The 26,573-nt window shown below is 38.5% G+C and overlaps 6 protein-coding genes and 1 long non-coding RNA gene across 10 annotated transcripts; 3 read left to right on the forward strand and 4 right to left on the reverse strand.

Moving 5' to 3' along the window:
- Positions 1-1,878: 1,878 nt before the first annotated feature.
- Positions 1,879-3,763, forward strand: LOC103505957 (pyroglutamyl-peptidase 1). 4 transcript variants are annotated; one of them, XM_008470339.3, is made up of 4 exons: positions 1,879-2,038; positions 2,215-2,303; positions 2,511-2,830; positions 2,989-3,763. In XM_008470339.3, the coding sequence occupies exons 3-4, from the start codon at positions 2,519-2,521 to the stop codon at positions 3,385-3,387; spliced, it is 711 nt and encodes a 236-aa protein (XP_008468561.1). In that variant the 5' UTR covers positions 1,879-2,038; positions 2,215-2,303; positions 2,511-2,518; the 3' UTR covers positions 3,388-3,763. The 4 variants fall into 4 exon arrangements, with proteins under 4 accessions (XP_008468561.1, XP_008468560.1, XP_026676967.1 ...); XM_008470338.3 differs by having other exon boundaries at positions 1,879-2,303; XM_026821166.1 differs by lacking the exon at positions 2,215-2,303 and having other exon boundaries at positions 1,879-2,165.
- Positions 3,764-4,814: 1,051 nt separating this feature from the next.
- On the reverse strand, positions 4,815-8,211 carry LOC103505970. The gene is made up of 3 exons (XM_026821154.1): positions 7,870-8,211; positions 6,091-6,228; positions 4,815-5,332 (listed from the first exon to the last, which is right to left on the reverse strand). The coding sequence occupies exons 2-3, from the start codon at positions 6,215-6,217 to the stop codon at positions 4,815-4,817; spliced, it is 645 nt and encodes a 214-aa protein (XP_026676955.1). The 5' UTR covers positions 6,218-6,228; positions 7,870-8,211.
- A 2,725-nt stretch (positions 8,212-10,936) lies between these two features.
- LOC113465284 (4-aminobutyrate aminotransferase, mitochondrial-like) lies at positions 10,937-17,208 on the reverse strand (the record flags this gene model as incomplete). Its single annotated transcript, XM_026821155.1, has 7 exons — positions 10,937-11,671; positions 11,985-12,120; positions 12,476-12,650; positions 13,378-13,514; positions 16,237-16,374; positions 16,588-16,760; positions 16,959-17,208. Coding segments are annotated over 7 exons (1,134 nt in total), but the record flags the coding sequence as incomplete, so codon positions are not given.
- LOC108251983 lies at positions 12,460-13,516 on the reverse strand. Its single transcript, XR_001809420.2, has 2 exons — positions 13,378-13,516; positions 12,460-12,650 (listed from the first exon to the last, which is right to left on the reverse strand). It is a non-coding gene; the product is annotated as an uncharacterized LOC108251983 (long non-coding RNA).
- Positions 13,799-14,468, forward strand: LOC113466068 (4-aminobutyrate aminotransferase, mitochondrial-like). The gene is made up of 2 exons (XM_026821167.1): positions 13,799-13,981; positions 14,234-14,468. Exons 1-2 carry the CDS (start codon positions 13,944-13,946, stop codon positions 14,451-14,453), a joined length of 258 nt encoding a protein of 85 aa, XP_026676968.1. The 5' UTR covers positions 13,799-13,943; the 3' UTR covers positions 14,454-14,468.
- Positions 17,209-17,368: 160 nt separating the features above from the next.
- On the reverse strand, positions 17,369-19,442 carry LOC103505971. Its single transcript, XM_026821156.1, has 3 exons — positions 19,058-19,442; positions 18,229-18,415; positions 17,369-17,444 (listed from the first exon to the last, which is right to left on the reverse strand). Exons 1-3 carry the CDS (start codon positions 19,227-19,229, stop codon positions 17,369-17,371), a joined length of 435 nt encoding a protein of 144 aa, XP_026676957.1. The 5' UTR covers positions 19,230-19,442.
- On the forward strand, positions 19,309-26,521 carry LOC103505973 (cingulin-like protein 1). The gene is made up of 7 exons (XM_008470355.1): positions 19,309-19,321; positions 19,977-20,120; positions 21,214-21,309; positions 21,918-22,339; positions 25,242-25,504; positions 25,959-26,149; positions 26,388-26,521. Exons 1-7 carry the CDS (start codon positions 19,309-19,311, stop codon positions 26,519-26,521), a joined length of 1,263 nt encoding a protein of 420 aa, XP_008468577.1.
- The last annotated feature ends 52 nt before the right edge of the window (positions 26,522-26,573 follow it).

Raw genomic sequence — 26,573 nt, forward strand, 5'->3', positions numbered from 1 at the left:
CAAGGGTAGTTGATAAAATCAAGATTCTGTTTAAAGGTTGATATAATCGAAATTCCGTATAAAACAATGAAAATAGGGCCAAATTTAGTGCTACAAAAGAACAAAATAGGGAAGAAATACCCTTTTATTTCATAGGTAGGTACCTATTATTACCTAGAGTTCCTAAAACAACTGATGCATTTCTGAGATAAGAGATGACCTTGAACCACTTTTGTAGGTATTCTCGTATGCATCTGAGATAAAAAGATTTAACCCTTTAGGCACCTCTATATTCCATTATGTTAATAGGGAGAAGTACCTACTTCGCTACTTTTAATTTCAATGGAGCAGACAATATACATGTGCTTTTTTTATGGATAGAACTGAAGGTTCCTGAAAGCAAAGAGGGAATGAGAACAGGATAGGGGAAATCCGGCCCGGGCGGGAATCGAATCCGCGACCTAGCGATTACAAGGCAGGCTATAAATTGGGTGGCTAAAAATATTTTCGAGCTCAAGCAAGTACCTAGGTACACTGAAAAAAAAAACATATTAAGATTTAATGGAAAAATGTTAATTTTTAAGGCGAATGCGTCTTGGATCTCCGTCAAGACGCAGATTACCTTAGTTTTTAAGGTGTTCAAATGGCACTGTATATTAAGGCGATGAATGCTTTTTATTGTGATTGTACAAAACAATACAGAATGCTTTTTATTGAGCGTGTGAAAACACATTTAGTTTAGACTTCGAGATGACGTGTGAGGTGTAAGTAATACTTATAAAACCTATAACCTATACCTACATACATCTAACATCTTAACACAAAATATATAATACCTAGGTACCTACCTATAGCCTACACAAAACATTTATTTCTACTCTACTGCAAGCTGCAAGGTCAGGCTAACGAACATTCAGGCAAGTAGGTAGGTAGGTAGGTAATATATGTAGGTATACTTTAATTTTATTATAAAATATTATTTACCAACCATTAAGAATCACAGCTATGCGGACATAATAGATATAAGTACACCTAAGTAGTAGCGCGCTAGGTCGGGTGAGTCAATGCCCGCTCGGAACGGCTGGCTTTACCTGCATATTGCAAAGCCTTAGGTTCCTACCTCTATTATCTAAGTACCTACGACACCTATGTCTTCTCAACGGAAGAAAAAGAAGTACCTACCTACAAGTATTTTGGGTGTTTTCTTTGCGTAATCAGGTTGATTCACCAGATTTCTTTGCGTAGGTAATCAGGTTGATTCACCGTAACAGTCATCAGCATCACAGTCATATTCATTATCTTTGTATCTTTGCGGAATACCTAGGTAGGTACCTAAAATATTTTTTGTCTGTATGAATCATTTTCTTTGATACATTATTTAATAATGATGGCACTTTTAGGTACGTAGGTACCTATTATTTTTACGTAAATTGCTTGGATTAGTCATCAATGACGTGTATTTATGTTATTGAGATGGTAAATTCTTGGATTTATTTATGGTAGTCACATTTTACGAATATTCTCGGAGGCTGTGTCTGGACAGTCTCCAAGCATTTTCAGAAGTAACTTAGTAACCGTGACTACCACAAATGAGATTGTAGAGACTATAGGTACTCAGAAATAATGGATTTTATGTTTTAATAAATATAATACGTTATGGATTTTTCAATTTCTACGTGAGCAGAGCAGAATTTCATTTTGAAAATTTTTAATAAAATAAAGAAACGGATCACTCGTGTGAACGGATCTTAGCGATAGGCGTATTTTTATCACGTGACTCTTTTTGGATCCGAAGATCAAGCGCAAAAAATCGGCCAACGGCCCGGGAAATTTTAAAAATTATCAATTTTAGGACTTGGGGAAAGAAAAGACGAAATTTACCTCTGATTTTTGTGTTTTTTTTTTTTCTTTTACTTTTTTCTTTAGTTTTCAGCGAAAATACCTACTAGAACTTCTAGATTAGTTGTAAAATATTGGATAGATAATAGGAACAATTCCAGGCTCCAGAATCTCGAGTGAGCTAGTCTAGGAGCTTGAGAATAGAAAACACAAATAGTAGGTAGGTTCAGTTACACTGATAAGAAAGTTTTATCACTCTCAGTAGTAGGTATAAGTAACACCTACCACTCCTATTAATTAATTGTGTTTCTGAAACCCTGAATATTATTTAACATCCTGCATTTTAAGTAGGTAAACACTACTGCATTTTTTTTTTTATTTATTTTTTTTTGCAAGAACATATTGAGGAACAAGACCAGTGCATTTAGATTGGTACAGTAAAGGATTTACGTACATGATTCAAAATTATTGTATAAAAATATAAGGTAAGTTTAAATACATCACCCCTATGTTTTCAGTAGCTAATAGCTACCAGTGTCTTGATTCTTGCTTAACATTTAGCTGTAATAGGACAGTGATTTTCAATGTGTTTGTACCAAAAGATTTGAAACCACAGTTCTCATTATTTTTCCAAGTTCCTTTTCCACTAATCTTTGAGTTACTCACCTCAGTAAATTATTATTATTTTTCAGGTTAAAGCATGGCTCAAGCAGTTGAATTAGACACAGATACTAGAGGAGAGACATCAAATGCCTTGGATGTGACAGCTTCATTCAAAGTTCTTATAACTGGTTTTGGTCCATTTAAAACACACACCATCAACCCATCATGGGAAGCTGTGTCACTATTACCAGACAGAATTCCCAACACCAACATTGAAATTGTGAAAGAGCAAATTCAAGTGAGCTACAACTATGTGGATGTCACTGTGCCAGCATTATGGAAGAAATACAATCCAGACCTTGTTATTCATGTGGGTGTGTCTGACATGGCTGATAAAATAACACTCGAGGTATGTGGACACAGAGACAACTATGCGAGTGAAGATATCTACAGGAAATTACCACCTAATTTGAAATGCAAAGCAGCTGAGCTGTGTCAGTGTACAGATTCTATTGATGTCATTAAAACAGCTTTAGATGTTGAAAGTTTAGTTAAAGAGTTTCTGAGGTATGTGGACACAGAGACAACTATGCGAGTGAAGATATCTACAGGAAATTACCACCTAATTTGAAGTGCAAAGCAGCTGAGCTGTGTCAGTGTACAGATTCTATTGACGTCATTAAAACAGCTTTAGATGTTGAAAGTTTAGTTAAAGAGTTTCAAACAAATAAAGCCAACATAAATCAAGTATTGGACATTGATATTAGTAGAGTAGATGTTTGTGTAAGTTCCAATGCAGGCAGATATCTGTGCGAATACATTTACTACACATCATTGTGTTTAGATAATAACCGTTGTCTTTTTATACATGTCCCCACAATAAATTCTCCATATAGTTTACAAGAGTTGACTCAAAGCTTGCTTTGTATCATTTACATTATTTCACAAGGACAGCTATCAAAATGACAATGTCATCTTTTTATTAACATGCCATATCAATGTAAGCTTTTCATTACCTCTGTTTGTTTTGACTCAGTACCTAAGTACATTTATTTTAAAAAATAAAGACAAAATTTATTTCTGAAGGTAGACAAAGTGGTTAGTTGGTTAGTTCCTTCAAGTCAAGGGTTGAGAAGAGTTTGATAAACAGCAAGCCTATGGGGGAAAAAGCTTATGGAAAAATCATCATTGAGATTAATAAAACATTAAATAATATTATTATTGTAATTAAAATAAATAATAGAATAGGTAGTGTTTACTCTGCCACAGTAGGGCTAAAAACTCCCTACTAGGTAGGTGTACATTACAATAAATTCCTGCTCAATATAAAAAAGATTAAGAATTTGATGTTTTCATTTCACTAACGAAATTTTATTTACAGACATAGGTAGGTAGTACATTTACAAACTAACTCTTTACTTAGAAACATGTAGGTAATTAATACAATTCTGACCTACCTAATACAATGTAATCACAAAGCTAATAGATAGCACTAGCAGGAGTAGGTATTTGGAATTTTTAGAATAATTTCATTGAAATGTCAAAGGAGTTGTACAACACTTGAAATTGCAAGTGTTAGGCACCTCCTACATAATATTGGAGAAATTACAAACACTGATCTGTTATAATAATCTTCTCATATGTTTGTAACCATCACTTTAAAGTAATTTTGGACTAATTACATGAATGTTATATACAAAAGTGTAAACAATGAAAATAAATAGAACTCAAGTGGGGATTATTGATCATTATTTTACAAAAGGTACTACTAAGTTCATGTGAATCTTGGCTTCATAAATATAAAATAAATTTTAAAAATTGCCGCCGGGACAGAGGGTTAGAAAAAAAGCCCAACAATCCCACGGTATCCTTGGTTAAGTTACCACTCCAATGCAAAACTGTAGAAACAATATCCTATCTCACCTCGTCCGAGCTCATCTCAGCCCTGTTCATAAACACAGCCTCAAGTTGCTTTAATGCCTTCAGTGGTTAAGGAACACCACCTGGTAAACAAGAGGGCATGGGAGTTCTGTATTATTTGTTGATTTGAGAACTAGTAGCCTAATTTTAGTTGTTTGGTGTAGAACCTTGTAATGAATATAATGAGCCCATATGCCAAACAACAATTCAAAATGTTAGGGAAGGTTTCCAACCAAAAATTTCATTTTGGCAATTTTTACCTATTCCATTATGGAATTTTTGGAAGATTGCAGTGTTTCCACTATTGTCCCGAAGAGAATCACCAACTACTATTCTCTCCCATTTTTGGCTGGACTCTCTCTAGGGATGAGCTTTTTTTTTCTTTTTTTCTTTTCCATTTTTTCCTATTGCATTCTTTTGCTATCAATGTGTACCTTTTATATTTTATATATTTTTTATATTTTGATCTACTCTCATAACAAAATGACTGTTTCGTCTTCGCTTGGTTCCTGTTTGATTTTCTTCACTTGTTTCGTGTTTTTGGTTTGGTTTGGTTTTCTCTTGCTTGTATTGTTCCTATAGTCAGACTCCTCTGTGTCTTCAGACTGGTCATCTGTTGTGGTCGTGGTGTCTGCATTATGTCTCAAGAGTTTCCTGCTCTTCTCATACTCCAGACTACTCTTCCTCTTGTTTGTTAGCATTGGTTTCTTCCCTACTGATTTCTTCACTGGTGACATGGTCTCATCCTCGCTTGTGTTCAGATCACTCTTGCTGAATCGTCGTGTCGGTGTCTTGGGTAAACTTTTCCGTGCAGTGCCTTTGTCTGCAGTGGCATTGGCTTTCAATTTCTTGGCAAACTGAAGGCGTAACTCAGAGTCGCGTTGTCTGCGTGTCATGATACGAGAACTCCGCCGCTCATTAGATACAGGGGAGTTAGTTGCTTCTGATTGAGATTGACTCTGACTGCCATCCTTTCTTTTGTCTTTGGATTCTAAAGGAAATCAAACAGAGAGGAAAAAGTTCATCGGAGTCGCGTTGTCTGCGTGTCATGATACGAGAACTCCGCCGTTCATTAGATACAGGGGAGTTGGCTGCTTCTGATTGAGATTGACTCTGACTGCCATCCTTTCTTTTGTCTTTGGATTCTAAAGGAAATCAAACAGAGAGGAAAAAGTTCATCAGCTGAAGTACTTGGGGCTAAAATGATGAACTAAAATACAGACACCAGCTTATTGATGGTAGCACACCTACCTTCTAAGTGCTAGGTTGCAGGTTCGATTCTCGTCCTAGGCGAACTTCATCATAAAGAAATAAGGTTAGTTTTTGGAACAGCTTATTATCTCCTATCCTGCTTTGATTTAGAGAGCATAAGACCTTTTTTGTTTCCGTTTCCTCTATCAAACATAAAAAACAAACTGAAGTTTTCTGTGTAAATGCAAATACCCAGATAACCACAGACATGATACTTTGCATTTCCTAGTGAACACAGTAGGTACCTGGTTATCTCTATAATAATACAGAAGACAACAGATCAGAACCTAATTGAAAATTGCAAAGTTCTTTAATAAATATACCTGACACCTCTATCCTCATTAGGCTGAATGCATCTTTGATATTGGTGACAGCTATTCAAAATATGAACCATTTACAACTTCAGAGGTGCATTCTACATAGGTATGATAAATACAAGTAGTTGATAGGTATCTATTAAGGATTATTAAAACGAGATTTTTTATTATTTTTACTCACCTTTTCCATCATCTTCTTCAGTCAATGTGTCTGACTTATTAGAATCCTTTACTGCCAAGTCATTGTCAACATCATCTGAATTTTCCTCGTCTTCATCTCGAGCAGGTACTCTTTTCTTATTATTCATCTTTATGAAATCTGAAAATGAAGAGAAACAACTTGAAATGAAAACCCAATAGGTATTTCCTACTTTTCTTCAAATACTCCATGAACAATATTAAGAGTTCAATGAAGTAAAGCATCACATTTTTCCCCCTTAGCAATAGAAGGGTAGGTATTTTCTAATTAATAATTTGTCTTATTAGTAGATAAGTAAGTACATGACTAATTTATTCAAATCATGAAATATTTTTGTAGTGTAGCAGAACCTCGACACAAATATTGCAGATATCTAAGTGCCTCCTTTGCAGTCAATTCTTATTTTTAACCAATCTTTTTACACTGGTAATGCCACCACTGATTAAAGCCTGTAGTCACAATAGAGTTTAAAATTGGTTTAAGTTTAACTCTTGGATTAAGCATTCTGTTTGGTTAACATTTTTGAAATCAACCAATCAGATGACTGAATCTTTAGATTCTGGTTACCTATATGAATATGTAGCTACTGGGTAGGATCAGACTTGGATTTTTTTTTTTTTTTCACAGTCCCAGCAAGCCTAACCTGGTACAATGGTACTAACCAAAACCTCAGGCCGTGGTTATGAACAGGGCTGAGATAGGCCATTCTGAGATGTTCTTGGCAAGTGGAAAATGATGTGGTAACTTAACACAGAGCCTTCATGAGCGTGTAAAGTTGGCGGGAAATTCGAAATTTTGATTTTTTTTCCGCAACGCGTACAATCTGAATTCATTTTTTACTTTTTATCTCTAGTTTGCACGTTTATATTATACTTTTCATTTAAATTAGATATTACAAACAAGCGAATTACAAAGCAAACAAAAATAAATATAAAATAAATTTTAAAAATTGCCGCCGGGACAGAGGATTAGAAAAAATGCCCAACAATCCCACGCTATCCTTGCTTAAGTTACCACTCCAATGCAAAACTGTAGAAACAATAATATCCTATCTCACACCTCGTCCGAGCTCATCTCAGCCCTGTACATAAACACAGCCTCAGTTTTCCTTTCGGAATACTTCAGGATACCCCAGAAATGACAATCTGAATTCATTTTTTACTTTTTATCTCTAGTTTGCACGTTTATATTATACTTTTCATTTAAATTAGATATTACAAACAAGCGAATTACAAAGCAAACAAAAAAAATATAAAATAAATTTTAAAAATTGCCGCCGGGACAGAGGGTTAGAAAAAAAGCCCAACAATCCCACGGTATCCTTGGTTAAGTTACCACTCCAATGCAAAACTGTAGAAACAATATCCTATCTCACCTCGTCCGAGCTCATCTCAGCCCTGTTCATAAACACAGCCTCAAGTTGCTTTAATGCCTTCAGTGGTTAAGGAACACCACCTGGTAAACAAGAGGGCATGGGAGTTCTGTATTATTTGTTGATTTGAGAACTAGTAGCCTAATTTCAGTTGTTTTGTGTAGAACCTTGTAATGAATATAATGAGCCCATATGCCAAACAACAATTCAAAATGTTAGGGAAGGTTTCCAACCAACAATTTCATTTTGGCAATTTTTACCTATTCCATTATGGAATTTTTGGAAGATTGCAGTGTTTCCACTATTGTCTTGAAGAGAATCACCAACATTGGATGTTATTTCATTTATGCATTACAGGACTGGAAAGCCATTTTCTAAAACCAACTCACCTGAATTATTTGGAGAAGAATTATCTAATTCTCAACAGAGTATAATGTATAATTGAGTCTTGATTTTCCGTTTTTACCAACTCCAGAAATTTGGCAAAGGTTGTCACTGTTCCTTCAAGTTGGTAACTTCAAATTTCATTGAACATAATCACTGGTTGAAACATTTTACTAAAGCCCATTGTGAAAAGCACGTCCATTCCTCAGTAGGTAATTTCCGATGTAGTATGTAGTTTTCCTCTAGATTTCGTCTAATTTTCTTTACTTTTCATTATTATTAATATTATTCCCCACTTTTCATTTCCACAAGAGCAAAGAAGGCGAAGGCGAAATTTGTAAAATGTTTTCAAAAGCGTAGAGTTTTGATCGGAAGTTAGCGCGCCTTTAAAAATGGCAGAAGGCGATTTTTTTTACATGATCAAATGATCGTTAATCATGGGATTCCCTTTAATTTGTAAAAAAAAAAAAAAACACACACACACAAGCAATGACGGACGCAACGTCAGAAATCTGGTCTATGTCACGTGGTTATTAAATCAAATCTGTATCTGTAAACTGTTTATTGGCCCTGGAGGGGTCCTTTGTCAGAGAGAATTCTTCCCTGAATTATTGGTAATATTATTATGTACATATGTACGTATATAATCTGAATGTTCAATTTTCGAGAACTGATTGCCATCATTGACACCCCACTAATTTTACCGTGTTCAACAGAAGTCGTATTTTTTTATGCAAATAAAACCAATATGGTTAGCTCCTTTTTGCATTTTTTTTTTATGACACAAATAAATTGAATAGAAAAACCAAAGAAATCAAATAAAATATTTTTTTTATTTGCATAAAAAAACACGACTAGAGTAGATAAAGACACCTCATTTCTTGTTCAGGCTGGGTTTATTTTTCATAAGGTACTGAAACTTTCTCCTCAAACTATCAAGATCTTCCTGAGCCTTGCTACTCCTCGTCTTTTCTATTCTCAATTGTCGCTTCAGTTGTTCCTTCTCCTTTCTAGTCTTCTCCATGTAGAGCGATATCTTCTTGGATAATACCTCGTAGGACGCATGTAGTTTGTTGTACTTTTCCTTGTAGTCAATATTCACTTCCTTTGGCCATGAGTTTCTGTCTGTTGCTGAGTTAGGAGCTTGTCTGAGAGGTGTTTGTACTTTGGATGAAATCTCAGGTAGGTTTAACAAAACAATATCTCGGGAACGGTATGAGCTAGAGACTTGAAATTTGGTATGTAGTTCACAAATGTGACAAGAATGCAACAGAAAACGTTTAATTAAGATAGGTGCTGCGCTTGGCGGTATTTTGACCGCTTTTGGACGGATTTCGACCGTTTTTTGGCTGCTTCGATAGCATTCTTTAAGCCCTTTCTTTTGATAAAATTGGATCTTGTAAAAGTTCGTCCAGTTCAGACTTATGTAGCGTAGACCCACCAAATGATCGGATCAAAATTAATTAACCAATGAAATCATTAATTCACTCGAATGAGCTCGTTTCTCATTGGTCGATTTTATATTGGTGAAGCTAGCAACCCTTGTGGATAGTTGAAATTTCAATCTTCTTTCACACCTGCACCCTGCACGTTAAGGTGTTGAAAGGCTGCCTGCGCCCTGCATCGCATTGTAGAGATAGGTATCTCACAGTCGGAAATCGGTCACTTTTTTTTTAGGAGAGGGCCTGCTTCCCCCTCGAGCTCATTTTTTTTTTTAATGTAGGATGTAGGCCAGACTTCGAGAATTTAAACCCTCCCCCCCTCGACAAAATCATGGGTACGGCCCTGCATAGCACAATTTTATTGTGAGAATCACGCCCATTTGATTACAAGTAGGCATGTAATGTACCTCCCCGGGCGGGAATCGAACCCCCAACCTAGCGCTTACCATAGGCGGCGATAGGGGGGGGCTTGGGGGGCTTAAGCCCCCCCAAAGTTATCAGGGCCTCTTACACGAGATAAAATTGGATTTCAGAATAATAATCCAAAACACCATTTTTTACTTTCCTTATCCTATAGGAAGGAAAGTAATGTAATCGGGTCAAATTTTCCATGGTCAGTTTTTGATGCCAAAACACGTTTTGAGGTATCTAGAGCCTAAATCCAAAGTTTCAAACCGCGGATACTGCGCACAAAACGCGAATACCGCGAACAAACCGCGGATACCGCGAACAATCCACGTATACCGCGAATAATCCGCGAATACCGCGAATAATCCGCGAATACCGCGAACAACCGCAGATACCGCGAGCCAACCGCGAATACCACGAGCAAACCGCGAATAGGTGACTTATCACAGAAGAATCGATGAGGACCTTCCACTTATGAAAATCAAGGGGAAATGAGTAAATGAAGTCCAAACTTCAAACCTATGGTCAAAATGTAGGAGAATCCTCCCCTCAACCCCCTACATTTCCCCTGACCCCCTACATGGTTTTTGGTAGTAGGGGGTCAAGGGGAGGTTTCTTCAGACCTAGATTTTTGTCAGAGCTCATTCTCTCTTCTGCTTTCAGACTGGAAGGTTCTCTCTGCTCCCTCTCTCCTCTCTGTGATATCTCCAAATATTTCAACATGATTTTTTTTTCAACAAGAGTTTTCCATTAGAGTATTTAAGATGACCATAATAGTTATAGAATGTCTAAATCTGCCCAAATAATAAAATGAAACAGTGCAACACTCACCCTGTTGCTGTTGCTGTCGGATCGCTTGGAGCTGTTTCCATTGTCTCTCTTGTTCTGCCTCCCGATGTGTTTTCTGCTGAGACAGAACCTTATCCTGTTCCTGTGAAACATACAACACCAATGCCACATTCAAATAAATGACCTTTTGTACATGCTTTTACCTAGCTTGAGATCTTCGTTTGTGTGAATTTATTATGGGTCAAATCTTGGTAATTTTCGACTTTTTTTTTGTAACAATAAGATCGCGTTTTACGAAGTCGGAGTTGGCTTCAATTCTGGATTAAACTCAACTCTGGTTTGATAAACCCTTACTCTATACATCCCCTATAATAGGGGAATCTAAATAAAGAGGATATTTTCATGTCTAAGAAATAAAAAAAAAGTGGTAATATTCGAATAATAATAAGAATTATTTAAAAATTAGAGTAAAATGTGCGAGTAAATAATACATTAAATTAATAGTTTCAAAATGGAAGACTTATTCTTTTTCTGAATACAATAGATAGTGAAAAATATGTTGTACTTGTCTTACACATAGAGGGATAAGGGGAACAGACTAATAACCTACGTATAAACTATAAGGAATAGTGTAGCTTCGGTAATACAAAGGTTCAGCACACGCTTGGTAAGTGAGAAAGCGCGGGTTCACATCCCCAACCGAAGTATGACATTGCATTATCATTGGAAAATTTATTCACGTAATAATGGAGAGGAAGGTGGTCAAGAAGATGCTTTCTTTCATTCAAGCAGGATAAACAAGGTATGTATAACCTATTCTATTTTTTGAACATAAAAAGAAAAAATAATAATAATAATAATAATAAAAAAATCGTTCAATGGTAATCGTCCTCTGAAGAGTCCATATTTGGCAACCTAAATTTTGGGCAGTCCGCCTATACATTTTAATACCAACCATGAGACCATTTCAATTTCCTTTGGAATACACTTCGAAGTGTACAACTTATCATAATGGAAGTATGCATAATATCATAGCGTTAGGTTTATGATGATTTCTCCTTAAGGATGGATTGGAAGGCAGAGAGGAATATCTCAGCATGTTTGGGTCCGAATATGAGGGCAGGTCGTAACCGAATCGAGTAGTCACCACACACACCAATCTCAATACCTGAAACCATCAAATGTTTCTCATTAAGTTGTTCTTTCATTCTTCTCCTCCTCCTCTTCCCCCCTTAAAATAGGTTTGGCTGAGAGAACTTCCACCACGGAGGTCTCATTGTCCCAAAATCAAAGAGAAAAGGAAGACAGGATAGGAGAAAGCCAGCCGTTCCGAGAACGAACATTATCCCATGAGGATAAAATCCGCCCCAAGCGGGAATTGAACCCGCGGCCTAGCGCTTACAAGATAGACGCACTACCAATCGAGTTAACTAGGCTGGCCAAGATTTGAGTAAAATAGTGAATAACATTTCTTTGTTTACCTCGTTTCTTGAATCCCTGTACTATTCCATCTCGCTGTGTTGCATCCTTGGTATCAATAGCACAGAATGTACCCTTGCCTCGCGCGGAATGAATTAATCCGGGGTACTGCTTCTCTAGATCCTTCAGACCTGCGAGTCAAACATAAGAAACATATTATGAGATAAGCTCCTATATTCACACCGGGAAATATGGATCTGAGTAGTAAATATAACAAATTTTGATCACGTCTCTGACATGTTTGCATGTTACCATTAAAATCGAGCTACCTGTTCGAGACAGAAACAAAGACCTTCGTTTGTTCTACTAGCATTAAATCATGTATGAAAAATATGTAAATTTGTTGTCAATATAATTACAAAAAATTATCTATCTATAGCTTCAATCCTAGGATTGGTTGGCAACATCTCTCCATCTGTCTCTGTCCTGGGTCATTTCTTTCATTTCTTCGTAATTGTTGCAACCACATTGTTTTTGTGTTTTTTTCACTGACTGTGTTTTCCTCAGTTTCCGGTGATTTTTCCGTGTTTTCCTTAAGATTATCGGCAATGTTTTCTTTGTTCTGAGCAGTGGTATCGGATTTTTCACTTGACTTGTTCTCACTTTCGTCATCCGAATCTTGTTGATAGGTTTGCTTGATACTCCTCACTCGTTCTTCATACAGGTTGCTGTGTGAAAAGTGAAAAATAGGTTCAGTTATTATAAGTATGTTATTTATTCACAGAATATGTTTACACATAGATAACTTAAAAGAAAAGGTATTTTCATTACTTAAATGTTTGTCAAAAATGTTGTTCCCGTTCAATACATCTCGATTCATTTTCTGTCTTGACTTCGACTTGAACTGCCAACCTCCAGATTCGAAGTCCAAAACACTACCCAGAAGAGGGAAAATTGTTTTGGATAGCTCGAATCTGATTCCACAAGAAAAACAGGACCAAGTTAACCAAATGAAGTATTGTGTCTATTCTTGCCCACCTGATGAAAGGCACACTACTGTATGGGCATGCTACGACACAGACCACACGAGTCTAATGTAGCAGCTGTTTCATTGCTACGAAATAAAAACGGTGGTGAAACACTCATACTTTTAACTATTTCCCCTTTAGGGGTGAGCTATTCCTTTCTAACGAAAGTCACAACTTTGGGTAGGGGATGTGTTTTTTGGGTCACCAGGAAGCTATTCTATCTATCTATTGCTTCAATCCTAGGATTGGTTGGCAACATCTCTCCATCTGTCTCTGTCCTGGGTCATTTCTTTCATTTCTTCGTAATTGTTGCAACCATTTGGTTGATGTAAGATGTCCTTGGTCTTCCTTGTCCTTGTGCTCCTTCTCTCTTTCCTTCGAAGGAAGCTATTCGCTATGAAAATTCATTTTTTTCCCCCGAACTTACATGTACGACCCGAGAGCTTCTCCTTTCGCTCTCAGAGGAATGGAAGGGATGGGCTTCCTCTTCTCAAGAAATTCACTGATCGATCTCTGTTTGGGCAGGAAATAGGGAAGGCTTACGTTGCTCTCTCGAATTAGTCTCTGAGTTTCAATCAAGAGTTATGGCGGGGAAAAAACCTTAAAAAGGTTCTTGTAGTCCACTCGAAGTCCGATTGGTTCCAAAGTGAAATAAAACTTTCTTCGTGTGTTGAACATTTTTGCCAAATTTTATCAAAATCGGATAGATACCAAACCGTTCAAGAGTGAGTTGTAGTGAACCAAACAATCTTACGAAATTTCGTCAAGTTAAATCTTGGAACTTACTTGGTTCGTTCTGCTATTCCACACAGCCTTTCCTGGTTTACCTCCCCAGCATATCTAATAAATTCCAATCATTCGTGTCCCCTCTAGCATGGTTCAGCTCTACTCATAGACGAAGTCCAGACAGGCGGGGGCCCATGTGGTAAATTCTGGTGCCATGAACATTTTGATCTCGAGGAGTCACCTGATATTGTTACCTTTAGTAAGAAGATGCAGCTAGGAGGATACTTCTTGAAACCAGAGTTTGTGTAAGTTCTCCTAATGTATCACTGGAGTTAAGTAACGGTGTGAGTGGTTGCTATCCGGAGGGGTGACCATCTAGGCATTCGCGTGGTGCTGGCTATTCCCGTCTCACTCAGGCTAAGTGAGGAGGCGGGTAGCTTGTTGCCGAATGAGGGGTCATTGAACACCTTGGAAGTTATACTGTGACGTTGAACTTTTTTCTTATCAATAGCCAATTTATTTCAGAATTTTTACATGATTATTTTGTTCTCTTCCAGACCTCAGCAAGCATACCGTGTGTTCAATACATGGATGGGTGACCCGGGAAAGGTTCTGTTACTCAAGGGTATTATTGATACCATACATAACGAGAATCTATTGGATCGCGTTCAGAAAACAGGAGATATTCTACTCAACGGTAAGTGGAAAAAAGGAGAGAGAGAGAGAGAGAAAAAAAAGACATTTGTGACAAGTAGCTTTTTAATGCTACTTGTTTAATTCATGATTTTTATTTTTTTGTTTAATCTATCAAAGAATGCTGCACGGAAATAGTATTAAATAGAACACATAAATAGATACAAATAGATACAAATGTTAAGATTTGCAGATGATATCGCTATTATTGCACCTGATGAATTCAACCCTAGACTATGTGGATGACGTATTAACGAACCAGTTTTTTTTATGAAAATCAACATAAAACAGAAATCTTAATGTGCTCTAATGAACCTGAAGAAGTCAACATCACTCTCAGAAACAACCCTCTTAAACAAACAAAATCCTTTATGTATCTTGGCAGCTGTACTGAAGATGGGAAAAGTTTATCTGACATCAAGCAAAGAATTGGCCAAGCTAAAGCAGCATTCTACAAGAAAATATCACTATTTTGTTCAAATAACAAAGACATAGAACTAAGGAAAAGATTAGTGAAGAGTTTAGTAGTAAGTGTGGCACTATACTGGTCAGAGACATGGACTATGAACAAGGCTGAAAAGAAGAGAATTGAAGCGTTTGAGATGTGGTGCTGGAGGAAGATGAAGAAGATCAAGTGGACAGAACGAGTCAGTAATGTGAGGGTCTTGCAGATGGTTAATAAAAAAATCTTGTTTAATAATCCTTAATAGATATATATCAACTACTTGTATTTATCATGTGTAGAATGCACCTCTGAAGTTGTAAATGGTTCATATTTTGAATAGCTGTCACCAACATCAAAGATGCATTCAGCCTAATGAGGATAGAGGTGTCAGGGATATTTATTAAAGAACTTTGCAATTTTCAATTAGGTTCTGATCTGTTGTCTTCTGTATTATTATAGAGATAACCAGGTACCTACTGTGGGAATGATTCAGGAGAGAAGACATCGCTGGATGGGCCACCTTTTCAGACACAACCAATTTGTAAAGAACATGATCGAAGGAAAGAGAGAAGTAGCACAAGGACAAGGAAGACCAAGGACATCTTACATCAACCAAATGGTTGCAACAATTACGAAGAAATGAAAGAAATGACCCAGGACATTCATGTCTGTGGTTACCTGGGTATTTGCAGTTACACAGAAAACTTCAGTTTGTTTTTTTATGTTTGATAGAGGAAACGGAAACAATAAAGGTCTTATGCTCTCTAAATCAAAGATAGAACAGGATAGGAGATAATAAGCTGTTCCAAAAACTAACCTTATTTCTTTATGATGAAGTTCGCCTAGGCCTAGGACAAGAATCGAACCTGCAACCTAGCACTTAGAAGGTAGGTGCACTACCATCAATAAGCCGATGTCTGTATTTTAGTTCATTTTAGCCCCAAGTAGACCTTCAGCTGATGAACTTTTTCCTCTCTGTTTGATTTCCTTTAGAATCCAAAGACAAAAGAAAGGATGGCAGTCAGAGTCAATCTCAATTTCCTTATCCTATAGGAAGGAAAGTAATGTAATCGGGTCAAATTTTCGATGGTCAGTTTTTGATGCCAAAACACGTTGTAATTTCCGTTGTAGTTTTCCTCTAGATTTCGTCTAATTTTCTTTACTTTTTATTATTATTCCCCACTTTTCATTTCCACAAGAGCAAAGAAGGCGAACTGCGAAGGCGAAATTTGTAAAATTTGTTTTCAAAAGCGTAGAGTTTTGATCGGAAGTTAGCGCGCCTTTAAAAATGGCAGAAGGCGATTTTTTTTACATGATCAAATGATCGGATCGGACTTCGAGTGGACTACAAGAACCTTTTTAAGGTTTTTTTCCCCGCCATAACTCTTGAATTTTGACATTTGGAAAACGTGTTAATATTACCTTTTTCCCGATCTTCTGGAGTTGCTGGAAGAAATAGTTAGAGCCATGGTTGTCACCTCCTTCAGATTGGATGGGTTCCACTACAATACCCGCTACTGGAGTTCCCTTCTTGTTGTATTTAGTGATCAGATCTTCTACCTGGGGAGATTTATTTCTTAATTAAGACGTTTAATAGAGGGAACTGTTACAATCGTGCGGAAATTGAAGAAAGAAGAAGCACAGGTTCTGAGAACGGACCTAGTCAGAATCAGTTTAGGATGAATTTCGCCCGCGGCGGGAAAGACGCGCATACCAATCAAATTAACTAGGCATATACTCTATTCTGTTTGTTTAGTGTTGAAGTATTCTTACCTCAGCTAAACACTTCTCATCCTCTGCCTTATTCTCCCTCTCATTCTCCTCCAGAGGATATTTGTATTTAGGAAACGAAGCTATCGGCCAATCAAATGCCGGGATATCAATCTTGTGAATATACTTGGAGTGGGTAGTACTTAGACAGCCCAGCGTACGACCGTGAAATGCACCTGAAAACGAAGAAAGTTTATAATCATTATAGGTTTAACACATACACGACCGGCAATTTTATTGCTTATTTCCCGCTAGGCACCTGATTTATCATATAAGACTCCTGTTCTTCCTACCTTTTACCTTTGAATGATAGTATGGATAGGTTAGGTGCAACGGGCGCCTGATTTATCATATAAGACGCCTGTTCTTCCTACCTTTGAATGATAGTATGGATAGGTTAGGTGCGCCGGGCGCCTGATTTATCATACTAGACTCCTGTTCTTCCTTGGTGAATCCTGAGGCTCCTCCTCTCTGTTTATTCTGATACCAGATGAATATGTTCTTGTATGCATTTTCATTGGAACAAGAGCCACACATCATGGTAGTGATGTTGTTTAACCCTTGAGGTGCTACCTGAGAAAAATTATGCACAAGGGCGCGTGTACACGTGTGCGCTATCACGATCACTTGGGCCGGGCCAGCCTAACCGAGTAGGTAGGTACCTACTTTTGATACCTATTTTATTCGTCTTTTTTCTTTCTTGTATTAGGTAATCTAATTTATTTTTTTTACAAAATATTCAAATCGATTAAAAAAAGTGAAAAAGAGAGATTAAAGTCGGTTTTTAATAAAATGGGAATTGTTTGCATAGGTTTTGAAATTCAGGTGATTTAGCAATGGCCTGCTTGGATGTTGTTGAGCTGGAAAAGAAGAAAATCACATTTCGAATAATCATTTTATTAATTTCCACTATGCTCAAACGTAGGTATTTCATACATCAAATCCACCATGTTAGAAAGATTTTTTTTTTTTTTTTTTTTTTTTTTTTTTTTTTTTTTTTTAAAAGAAACATACAACAAAAACTTTTTTTTTTTTTTTTTTTTTTTTTGTCATGTGTAAAGGGCAACTACAACTAAACCTTATCAACTCTTGGAACCCATTATCAGAGGCTGTTTTTTTCTAAGGAGATTCTGGTTGGAAGGTAGAGGTATAAAAATAATTATTTTTAAATTAGCTTCTTTAAATTTTCAACTCTGAATTGATTTCTTTATTTTCACCTCACTTGAAAACTTACTTCCCTGACTTCTCCAGTTGAAATAATGCATTCAGAGCATTGAACTGATGAGATGGATTCATAATTTCGTATGAGTTGCATGAGGTAGGGTATTTTCTCATGGTCAGGCATATCTTGCCACTTCTCGACATGCACAGGTATCACTGACAGGCCGCAAGTCTCCAGAGATTTCAGTGTAGACAGGAGCGTGCCACGTAACCTTTGCGTGTTGAGTGTGTACGCGCTCGCGGGAAGCGCGCAGATGGCGATCCTGAGAAACAAGGGACGGGGTTATTATTATTTTTAAGGCTTTTTTCTGAGGAGATTCTGGTTGGAAGGTAGAGGTATAAAAATAATCATTTTTAAATTAGCTTCTTTAAATTTTCAACTCTAAATTGATTTCTTCATTTTCACCTCACTTGAAAACTTACTTCCCTGACTTCTCCAGTTGAAATAATGCATTCAGAGCATTGAACTGATGAGATGGATTCATAATACTCAAGTGATGTTTGATGGATTCAAATATTTCTGCAGTGTCCGATGAAGACATAATTTTCTCAAGCAGAATATCCTTGGATAATTCATTGCGCTCTGATGAGAATGATGTTGACAGCGTATCTGAAAGACAGGTGATAAAATACATATCAAATGCTAAGAAATATTTTATTTAGATAAAATGTGGTGTATATGACCAAGAAGTTGACAAGCAACACTTAATATAGTAGATGATAGATTTAAATAAAACAGACTCATTTCATAGGTAGTTCCTCTCAATTTGACGGTCAACTCTACATCCAGTGGTGATAGCATGGGGAATACATCAGTTCTAAATGGATTGTTTAAGTTAAGGAATGTTGAACATGGTTGGTATCTGGCTGGGTGACTATTTACTTCTGCCAGCTTTCCTGCCCAACTTGGGTTGGGTGAGATAGGTGTGAGGTAGGCAGTTTGTCACCAAATAGAGGGTAAAACCCATGTCACTAAATAACTTGAGAGTTGAGTGATGTTAAACCTTCATCAATCAGTGTCAACTCTATGTTGGTCTGTTTTACTTTTTCATGCATCTTCATTTATACAAGTCCAAGATTTATATTTGCACGAGACTCTGGTCCTGGGGGGTTAGTACTTCAAAGGAAAATGATACCCAAGATGGGCTAGTCAACGATAGCTAACAAAACCCCTTTGTGACCATTTATTTTAAGAGGGGTCGACTAATGTCTCAGGTCTTTGCCCCTAAAACCCCTTCATCTGTTAACTTACCTCTAGTAGTTGATGATGCTTGTCGAACTCCAACTGGTCTTTGGGAGCACCTCAGATTCATGAGATCCAAAGATGGAATAAATGGAACTCGTCTTATCCCTATGGGGTCCATATTTACCACTGTCAAAGTACCATTTGGTAGGCACCTTCTTAGCACCAAAGGTTTCATCATGGTGGTTGAGATTTTGTTCTGGACAAATGGAATTTCGAGGAAATTAAAGAGATCACTACTGTATCATTCACCCACTTCAATGAAAGTTGAAAGCTATTAAAACCGTTCAATAATCAGGCAAAAATTCACAACTTCAAAAAGTCCTTTAATCCTTTTCTGTTTTTTTTCATAATTTATTTTAAAAGGGGCACGACTTCGATTGTCATTAGCCCTAATCCTTTTCTGATTTTTTTTTCCATATCATACAATATTTAAATTTACCCGCCACTACTATCACACGTGATTACGCACAGAGAAAAATTATGCACAAGGGCGCTATAATTTGAGAATTTGACAATAATAGTAGTAGCCTACTGCTGGAGTAAAGGGACTTTTCAGTCCTATGCGAGCAGCCCGCTAGTTCATCCCGAGGCATGGCCAAACTTGTAGAAAAGGCATGGCCGAACTTGTAGAAAATAGAAAATACGGTCGCGCTGCGCGCTCCCTATTAGCTGCATACTCTGCATTAGAGTGGGAAAATAAGTTTTATACCTGTGAAGTTGTAAAAGTTATTTTCCTTCTCTCTATTATTTCTTTCCCCTTTCAGACTTGTCCGCATTCTTTTCCATCTCCACCACTCAGCCTCGACGCCCTGGTTTAAGCAGACGAAGAGAGACCTCCCCCAACCCGAGTGGGAAAATAACTTTTATACTTGTGAAGTTGTAAAAGTTATTTTCCTTCTCTCTTTTATTTCTTTCCCCTTTTCAGACTTGTCCGCATTCTTTTCCATCTCCACCACTCAGCCTCGACGCCCTGGTTTAAGCAGACGAAGAGAGACCTCCCCCAACCCTACACCACTGGGGGAGACAACTGATGGGGCCTATGACTGGTTGGGCACCTCCACTGCTAAGAGTAAGTATGGATACTTTTTCCTTTCTATTACTACTGTTATAGCTAAGCTATACTAGTAATGAGAAAGTACTGCAGTCGGTCCAAAAGAATATCTTTCTTTCTTCAAGGTCAAATGCTGTGTTCCTCAAGAAAGAAGGCTTGAGAAGTTGATGCTTAGGCAAAAACAGGTTCGTTAAGATAGCTCGGCCAAAGCGAAATTTCGACGTTTCCGACGAGTTTAGGGGATTGGTGTACCTACCTGTATCGGTGAAGCGAAATAAGTAAAATTCATTTGGGAAATATAAATTCAAACCCTGTGAATGGAATTGTTCTTTACCATTTCCACTCCCTTTTTGCAGAAGGCATTGGTTTACCATCGTGGCTGCTAGGACCAGAAGATAACAAAGAGGCTCCGGGCAGTAAAACTGGCGCAGCCAAAAGCGAAACACCTCAAGGTAATTCAGTCATGTTCTAATGAAGTGAACTCAAGGAGCTTTTGATGTGTTACTTATTGATTTTGGTCCTATTCGGTACAAAATTAGAAATCTTCAGCACATAAAAGATTTGGGCTGCCTGGAAGGGACTGGCAAAAACGCTGACCATACTTAGGTGTACTCGTTTTTCGATTGCAAATATTTCAACGGGTTACTTTCTGGTGTTCTCGTGTTGACCCAGCACCTAAATGGGAAGTATTGTTGGATACTTTTTCCTTTCTATTATACTACAGTTATAGCTAAGCTATACTAGTAATGAGAAAGTATGTATTGCAATCGGTCCAATAAAATATCTTTCTTTCTTTCTTCAAGGTCAAATGCTGTGTTCCCCAAGAAAGAAGGCTTGAGAAGTTGATGCTTAGGCCGAGCTATCTTTCTTTCTTCAAGGTCAAATGCTGTATTCCTTAAGAAAGAAGGCTTGAGAAGTTGATGCTTAGGCCGAGCTATCTTAACGGACCGTTAAGATAGCTCGGCCCAAGCGAAATTTCGACGTTCCGACGAGTTTAGGGGATTGGTGTACCTGTATCGGTAAAGCGAAATAAGTAAAATTCATTAAAGAAATTTAGATTCAAACACTGAATAAAATTGTTCCTACAACCATTTCCACTCCCTTTTTGCAGAAGACATTGGTTTACCATCGTGGCTGCTAGGACCAGAAGATAACAAAGAGGTTCCAGGCAGTAAAACTGGCGCGGCCAAAAGCGAAACACCTCAAGGTAATTCAGTCATGTTCTAATGAAGTGAACTCAAGGAGCCATTAATATGTTACTTATTGATTTTGGTCCTTTTCGGTACAAAATTAGAAATCTTCAGCACATAAAGGATTTGGGCTGCTTGGAAGGGACTGGCAAAAACGCTGACCATACTTAGGTGTACTCGTTTTTCGATTGCAAATATTTCAACGGGTTACGGGGTTACTTTCTGGTGTTCTCGTGTTGACCCAGCACCTAAATGGGAAGTGTTGTGTCTCTTCTCGCCCATCTGATGAGCATACTACGGGATGGGCATGCTACGACACAGGCCACAAGCGTATATTGTAGCAGTTGTTCCATTGCTACGAAATAAAAACGGCGGTGGACCACTCATCTTAAAAAAAAGGCTAGGAAGATGAATATTAAAGTGTCAATAGGGTTCCCGTAAGAGCCCCGTTCCGGAGTTCTACGTTCACTGAGCATTGTGTGCAAACTGACTATTGCATAGTAGGTACAGGTAGGTAGGTATAGTGCTTTTTTTTTAACATTAGGTATTTACAGAGGGGAAACTAATTAGACGAATGAGGAAAAATACAGTCCCTTCATCTCGACAATTTAATATTTACTTTCAGATCGCAAACAACAGCCTATCAACATCGCTGCTGACTCTAAACCAAACGCCACATCCCAAGTCAAACCTCAAGAGACGATGCCAGGCGTTACAGCAAACCCACCGCAATTCGAAAGCACGGATCAAACAAACTCCATAGAACCAGATCAAAACAAACAGGAGCCAGCGGATCAAGAACCGCTGAAAGAAATGTCACCGGAAGATTCGGATGACCATCTGATCCAAGATCTCCAGCGAAGCGTTGGATCGGTCATCGATATCAAATCGTACAACCGCATGGTTCAGGATCAGACGCGGTTGATCAACACGATGATTCGACAGCAGAGTGATTGTATGAACCGGCTGATACAGAAACTGGCTGGGATACAGAGGGATGATGTGGGTGGGGATGGAGAGACGGTGGGGGACGGGGAAGAAACTCAGGTTAGTGATAAAAGGTAACCGATAGAGATCCGATTAATACAGTAGAGAAAATCAGAAATCTCACGCAAACTAGTAGGTACCTACTTGAAACCAATCGAATTATTCTGAGTAGGTAGGTGTAGGTGCCTGGGTGAGCATTGTGCAGTAGTACATGCGGAAATGCACTGTTCCCATTCATAATACCAATGCAATAATTAAGTATCTGGTTTTCCTTATGGTATACATGTCTACTGTAGGTACTGTGTAATGCTTGGGTACCGATGACGCTGGCTCTGGGTACATATTTGTTTGACAAAGAATTTAGCTTGAAATAGCCAAGCACTCTCAATATCTACATAGGTACCTACTGTATTTGAGTTGGCTTTAGCTATTAGCTACGATTTTTTTTTTATTTTTTTTTTTTACATGATTGATGTCTTGGTATTTCATAGCAATGAAATAAAGCCTGTTCATTGGACCTGTGTGGTCTGTGTTGTAGCATGCCCATGCCATAGTATGCCTCTCATCAGATGGGCGAGAGGAGACATAGGAGGTGGTTCCCAATCTGCGTAATGGGTAGGCGCGATTGTTGTTGTTGTTTTTTTTTTCGCCGAGGCCAAAATTTTGATTTTCCTTTCTACCTTCTTTTTGATTTATATTGTATGTATCTCTTTCTGCCGGGAATTCTTTGCCATCAACTCTAAACAGCATCCACTATAATGATATAGGTATGAAAGAAAGTTAACTTCACTGATAACGATTCTTTTTATATGGACCCTAGGTTATTTCCCGCTCCATCTACTTACCTACTTACATAGAGTACAATACCCATCTACTTACCTGCTTACATAGAGTGCCCCACCCATTTTTTTTTCAGCACCACCAAGCTAACCAAAGAAGATCACTCGCGGAAGATCGCCAACATTTTCGGCCTCGACGACACAAGCGCCCCTAGTGTTTCCAAACCGAACCAGAAACCCGCCACCGCCTCTTCTAACGCATCCGATTGGTTGGGCCTCAAGGACAGTCCTAGTCCGCAGAAAAAGGCTGGCGGAAATTTGGGAAGACCAGAAACGGCCTCCAATCTGGGGGCACGTCAGGAAATGACCTCCAATTTGGGGGTACATCAAGAAACGATCTCCAATTTAGGGGCACGTACAGAAACAACCGCCACTTTGGGAGGACGTCAGGAAAAGACCTCCAATTTGGGCATTCGTTCAGAAACCACCAATTTAGGCGGCGGATCCACCCGTCGTAACAGCGAAGCCCAGGTAGCGACCAAACCCAAACCGCTTCGTCAGGAATATAAATCGCTAGATTTGGACTTCGGATCGGACAAGGAGGATGATTTGGGTGGCGGGTTTGCTCGGGGTGTTCAAATTAAGGAGAACCTCATGGACCCTGGCCTGGCGAGAGGGTCGCGAAGGTCTTCGCTCAAGGTGGACAGTATTTTGGTGAGCTACCCTATTTTTGATTTCAACTCTAGGTAAATGAAAACAAATGTTAGCGATTTATCTTTTTTTTTTTTTTCTTTTGAAGAGGTTTGACAGAGAGAACTGTAACTGCTAAGGTCTTATCGTCCCGAAAATCGAAGAGAGAAGGAAGACGGGATAGGTGAAAGCCAGCCGTTCCGAGAACAAACATTATTCCATCCGGATAAAATCCGTCCCGGGCGAGAATCGAACCTGCGGCCTAGCGCTTACAAGGCAGAGGCGCTACCAACCAAGCTCACTAGTCAGCTCAATAATAATAAAATGGAGGGTTAGGTAGCGCGAGAACATTATCCCATCCGGATAAAATCCGTCCCGGGCGAGAATCGAACCCGCGGCCTAGCGCTTACAAGGCAGAGGCGCTACCAACCAAGCTCACTAGTCAGCTCAATAATAATAAAATGGAGGGTTAGGTAGCGCGATTAATTTTTTGCCACTAGATTCATCCATTCCCTTTCTAGAATTTCGACTTGGCCTCGGCAACTGAAGACTTGAACAGGAAAATACCAGATGGTGTAGGAGCAGAACCCTCTACAAGAGGGTCCGAGTTCAATTCTCTGGATTTGGAAAAGTCCCTTGTGAACCCTAGTGGCACTCCGAGTAGTGATCCGAACGCCAGGGAGGCGCGCACCCAACAAACCAAAGATGGTGAGTAAGGCTAAAAACATAATGGAAAAGAGGGGATAGTGAAGAAAAAAAAAAAAAAAAAAAAAAAAAAAAGGCAGGGGGGGGGGTGGGGCAAAAAGGAAAAAGGGAGAAAAAAAAAAAAAAAAAAAAAAAAAAAAAAAAAACATCGAGCAGGTAGGTCGATGTGACAACAGAGAGAAGCGACAACTTCAAACCGGGCTGAACGGAGAGCAAAAAGATCTATGCTCCTTACTCTCCGCTCCTGTTTTAAGCCAAAGGAATTACATAGTTCGTTATTATTATTTTAAGAGGTTTGAGAGAGGGAACTGAACCAAAGGAAGTCTTATCTTAAGCGAAGAGAGAATGAAGGAAGGATAGGAGAAAGCCAGCCGTTCTGAGAACGAACCCTATCTGTTTAGGATAAAGTCCGCCCCGGGCGAGAAATATATATTTACTGTTATTTCTCATTTTCGTTCATTTTTTTAGGCGGGCCTTCGTGGGCCGCAAAAATGAGCTGGACAAGCCTGCCTTAGGCAATAATCACGCCCTATTGTAATTTTGTAATTATTTATTACAATAAAGAGTTATTATTACTATTATTAACGAATTATGTCAGATAAATGGACAGGGTTGGTTCAATGATAGGTACAGCGCCCTTACTTGTCATGAAATCCGGGTTTGGTATTCCAGACGGTTGACCCGGTATTACAATCGCGGGGGGGTAAAGAAAATGTCAAATTTTATCTAAATACGTACGGAGGAATGATGATGAGTTTTCTAGTAAGATAAACCACGTTCTTTTTCAGGTACAAAACAAGGACCTGCTCGCAGAGAAGGAAACCCTGGAGCTATCCCTGAAACATGCCACCATGATCTACGAGCATCGACTCACAATTCTAGACACCAAATACAAAGACACGATAGCCATGCTAGAAGAGAAGAGTGCACATAGAATGGCTATGAAACAGGAAGAGTTTGACGTGAAAGTGGAGCGATGGAACGACATGGAGCTCCAGTATAAAGCACAGATCTTAGAGTTGAGCAAACAGAAAGACGAAGCTGTGGTTTGGTGAGTATGGAAGAGCTGCAGTTAGAGACAAGAGACTCGAAAGGAGAAGGCACGAAAATAGATTGGTTCTCCACACCAACGCGATTCTCCAGCCCAGTACCTATTCAGTTCTCATTTTTAACTCGACGATTTTGTCTAAAGGTCGCCATGAATCTAGAAATTGTTATTTGGCATACATGTTCAATGCACCAAGGAAATTTTCTCATTGGATTTTGAACCCCATCGGGCCTGAGGGTTCCCGTAGTGGCTCTTTTTCGGAGGGAGTTCCTCAGTTCAAGGAACCACCAGTATGTATTTTTCACCTAACAAAGGTCGGACATGAAATTGACGCTCGCGTACGTTCTGAGGACGCTTATCATCTTGGACTTCCTCAGGATCGAATTTAATTTAAAGATCGAGTGTGGGAAATCCTAAAATAAATTAGTAAATAGAGGAAAATTTTCTCTCCTAATAGGTATAAAAAGAGGCTGGAAGAAGTCCATCAGGAATATTCTGACGAGATCAAAACACTGAGGGAAACTATTGAACATCTCAAGGCTCAATATAACGAGGAGGTCAAGTCAAAACGACTGAGTGTACCAAGCACGGAGACTGAATGGACAGAGCGAGAGACACAGCTGATTGAAAAGGAAAGACAACTGCAAGGTAAATAAGTAGATTACGTCTTCTAATGGCATTATTCCAAAAAATGACCATGGAAAATCTCAACCTTTTCTCTCCTTATTATAGGACAAGGAAAGTAAAAAGTAAATTTAATGGGGCTCTAGTTTTATTTTAGGTCAGGTTTGTCCATAAGGATCTACTAAGAAAACAACAAGGTGTTTAATAAAAAGTCTAAAAAAATCTAAAAGTAACATTTTCCTCCTCTTCCTCTCTCCTACAGAGCAAAGCGAGCATCTCAAATCCAAAGCACATCAGCTGGACGAGAAACGAAAAGAATTGGACAACGAGCGAGAAGATTTCGAACTGAAGAAATTTCGCGATCAGAATGCTATCAACTCCCAGTTAGTCAAGTAGTCCCCGATACTGGTGAAAGCTAGCCGCAGTTGATTGCTTTGAGGGTGAAATA

The sequence above is a fragment of the Diaphorina citri genome, unplaced genomic scaffold, assembly GCF_000475195.1.
Source record: "Diaphorina citri unplaced genomic scaffold, Diaci psyllid genome assembly version 1.1 scaffold206, whole genome shotgun sequence".
Taxonomy (NCBI): Eukaryota; Metazoa; Arthropoda; class Insecta; order Hemiptera; family Psyllidae; genus Diaphorina; species Diaphorina citri.

Excerpts from the sequence above, each read along its gene's own strand:
- LOC103505957 (XM_008470338.3), top strand. The coding sequence starts at position 2,519 with ATGGCTCAAGCAGTTGAATTAGACACAGATACTAGAGGAGAGACATCA. Across the intron at positions 2,831-2,988 it reads CTGATAAAATAACACTCGAG|GTATGTGGACACAGAGACAA; the intron begins GTATGTGGACAC and ends AGAGTTTCTGAG.
- LOC113466068 (XM_026821167.1), top strand. The coding sequence starts at position 13,944 with ATGCAGCTAGGAGGATACTTCTTGAAACCAGAGTTTGT. Across the intron at positions 13,982-14,233 it reads TTCTTGAAACCAGAGTTTGT|ACCTCAGCAAGCATACCGTG; the intron begins GTAAGTTCTCCT and ends GTTCTCTTCCAG.
- LOC103505973 (XM_008470355.1), top strand. Across the intron at positions 20,121-21,213 it reads GGGCACCTCCACTGCTAAGA|AAGACATTGGTTTACCATCG; the intron begins GTAAGTATGGAT and ends CCCTTTTTGCAG. Across the intron at positions 21,310-21,917 it reads CAAAAGCGAAACACCTCAAG|ATCGCAAACAACAGCCTATC; the intron begins GTAATTCAGTCA and ends ATTTACTTTCAG.
- LOC103505971 (XM_026821156.1), bottom strand. The coding sequence starts at position 19,229 with ATGATGAAACCTTTGGTGCTAAGAAGGTGCCTACCAAATGGTACTTTG. Across the intron at positions 18,416-19,057 it reads AGCATCATCAACTACTAGAG|ATACGCTGTCAACATCATTC; the intron begins GTAAGTTAACAG and ends CCTGTCTTTCAG. Across the intron at positions 17,445-18,228 it reads CAACTGGAGAAGTCAGGGAA|CTCAACAACATCCAAGCAGG; the intron begins GTAAGTTTTCAA and ends CTTCTTTTCCAG.
- LOC103505970 (XM_026821154.1), bottom strand. The coding sequence starts at position 6,217 with ATGAATAATAAGAAAAGAGTACCTGCTCGAGATGAAGACGAGGAAAAT. Across the intron at positions 5,333-6,090 it reads TGAAGAAGATGATGGAAAAG|AATCCAAAGACAAAAGAAAG; the intron begins GTGAGTAAAAAT and ends GATTTCCTTTAG.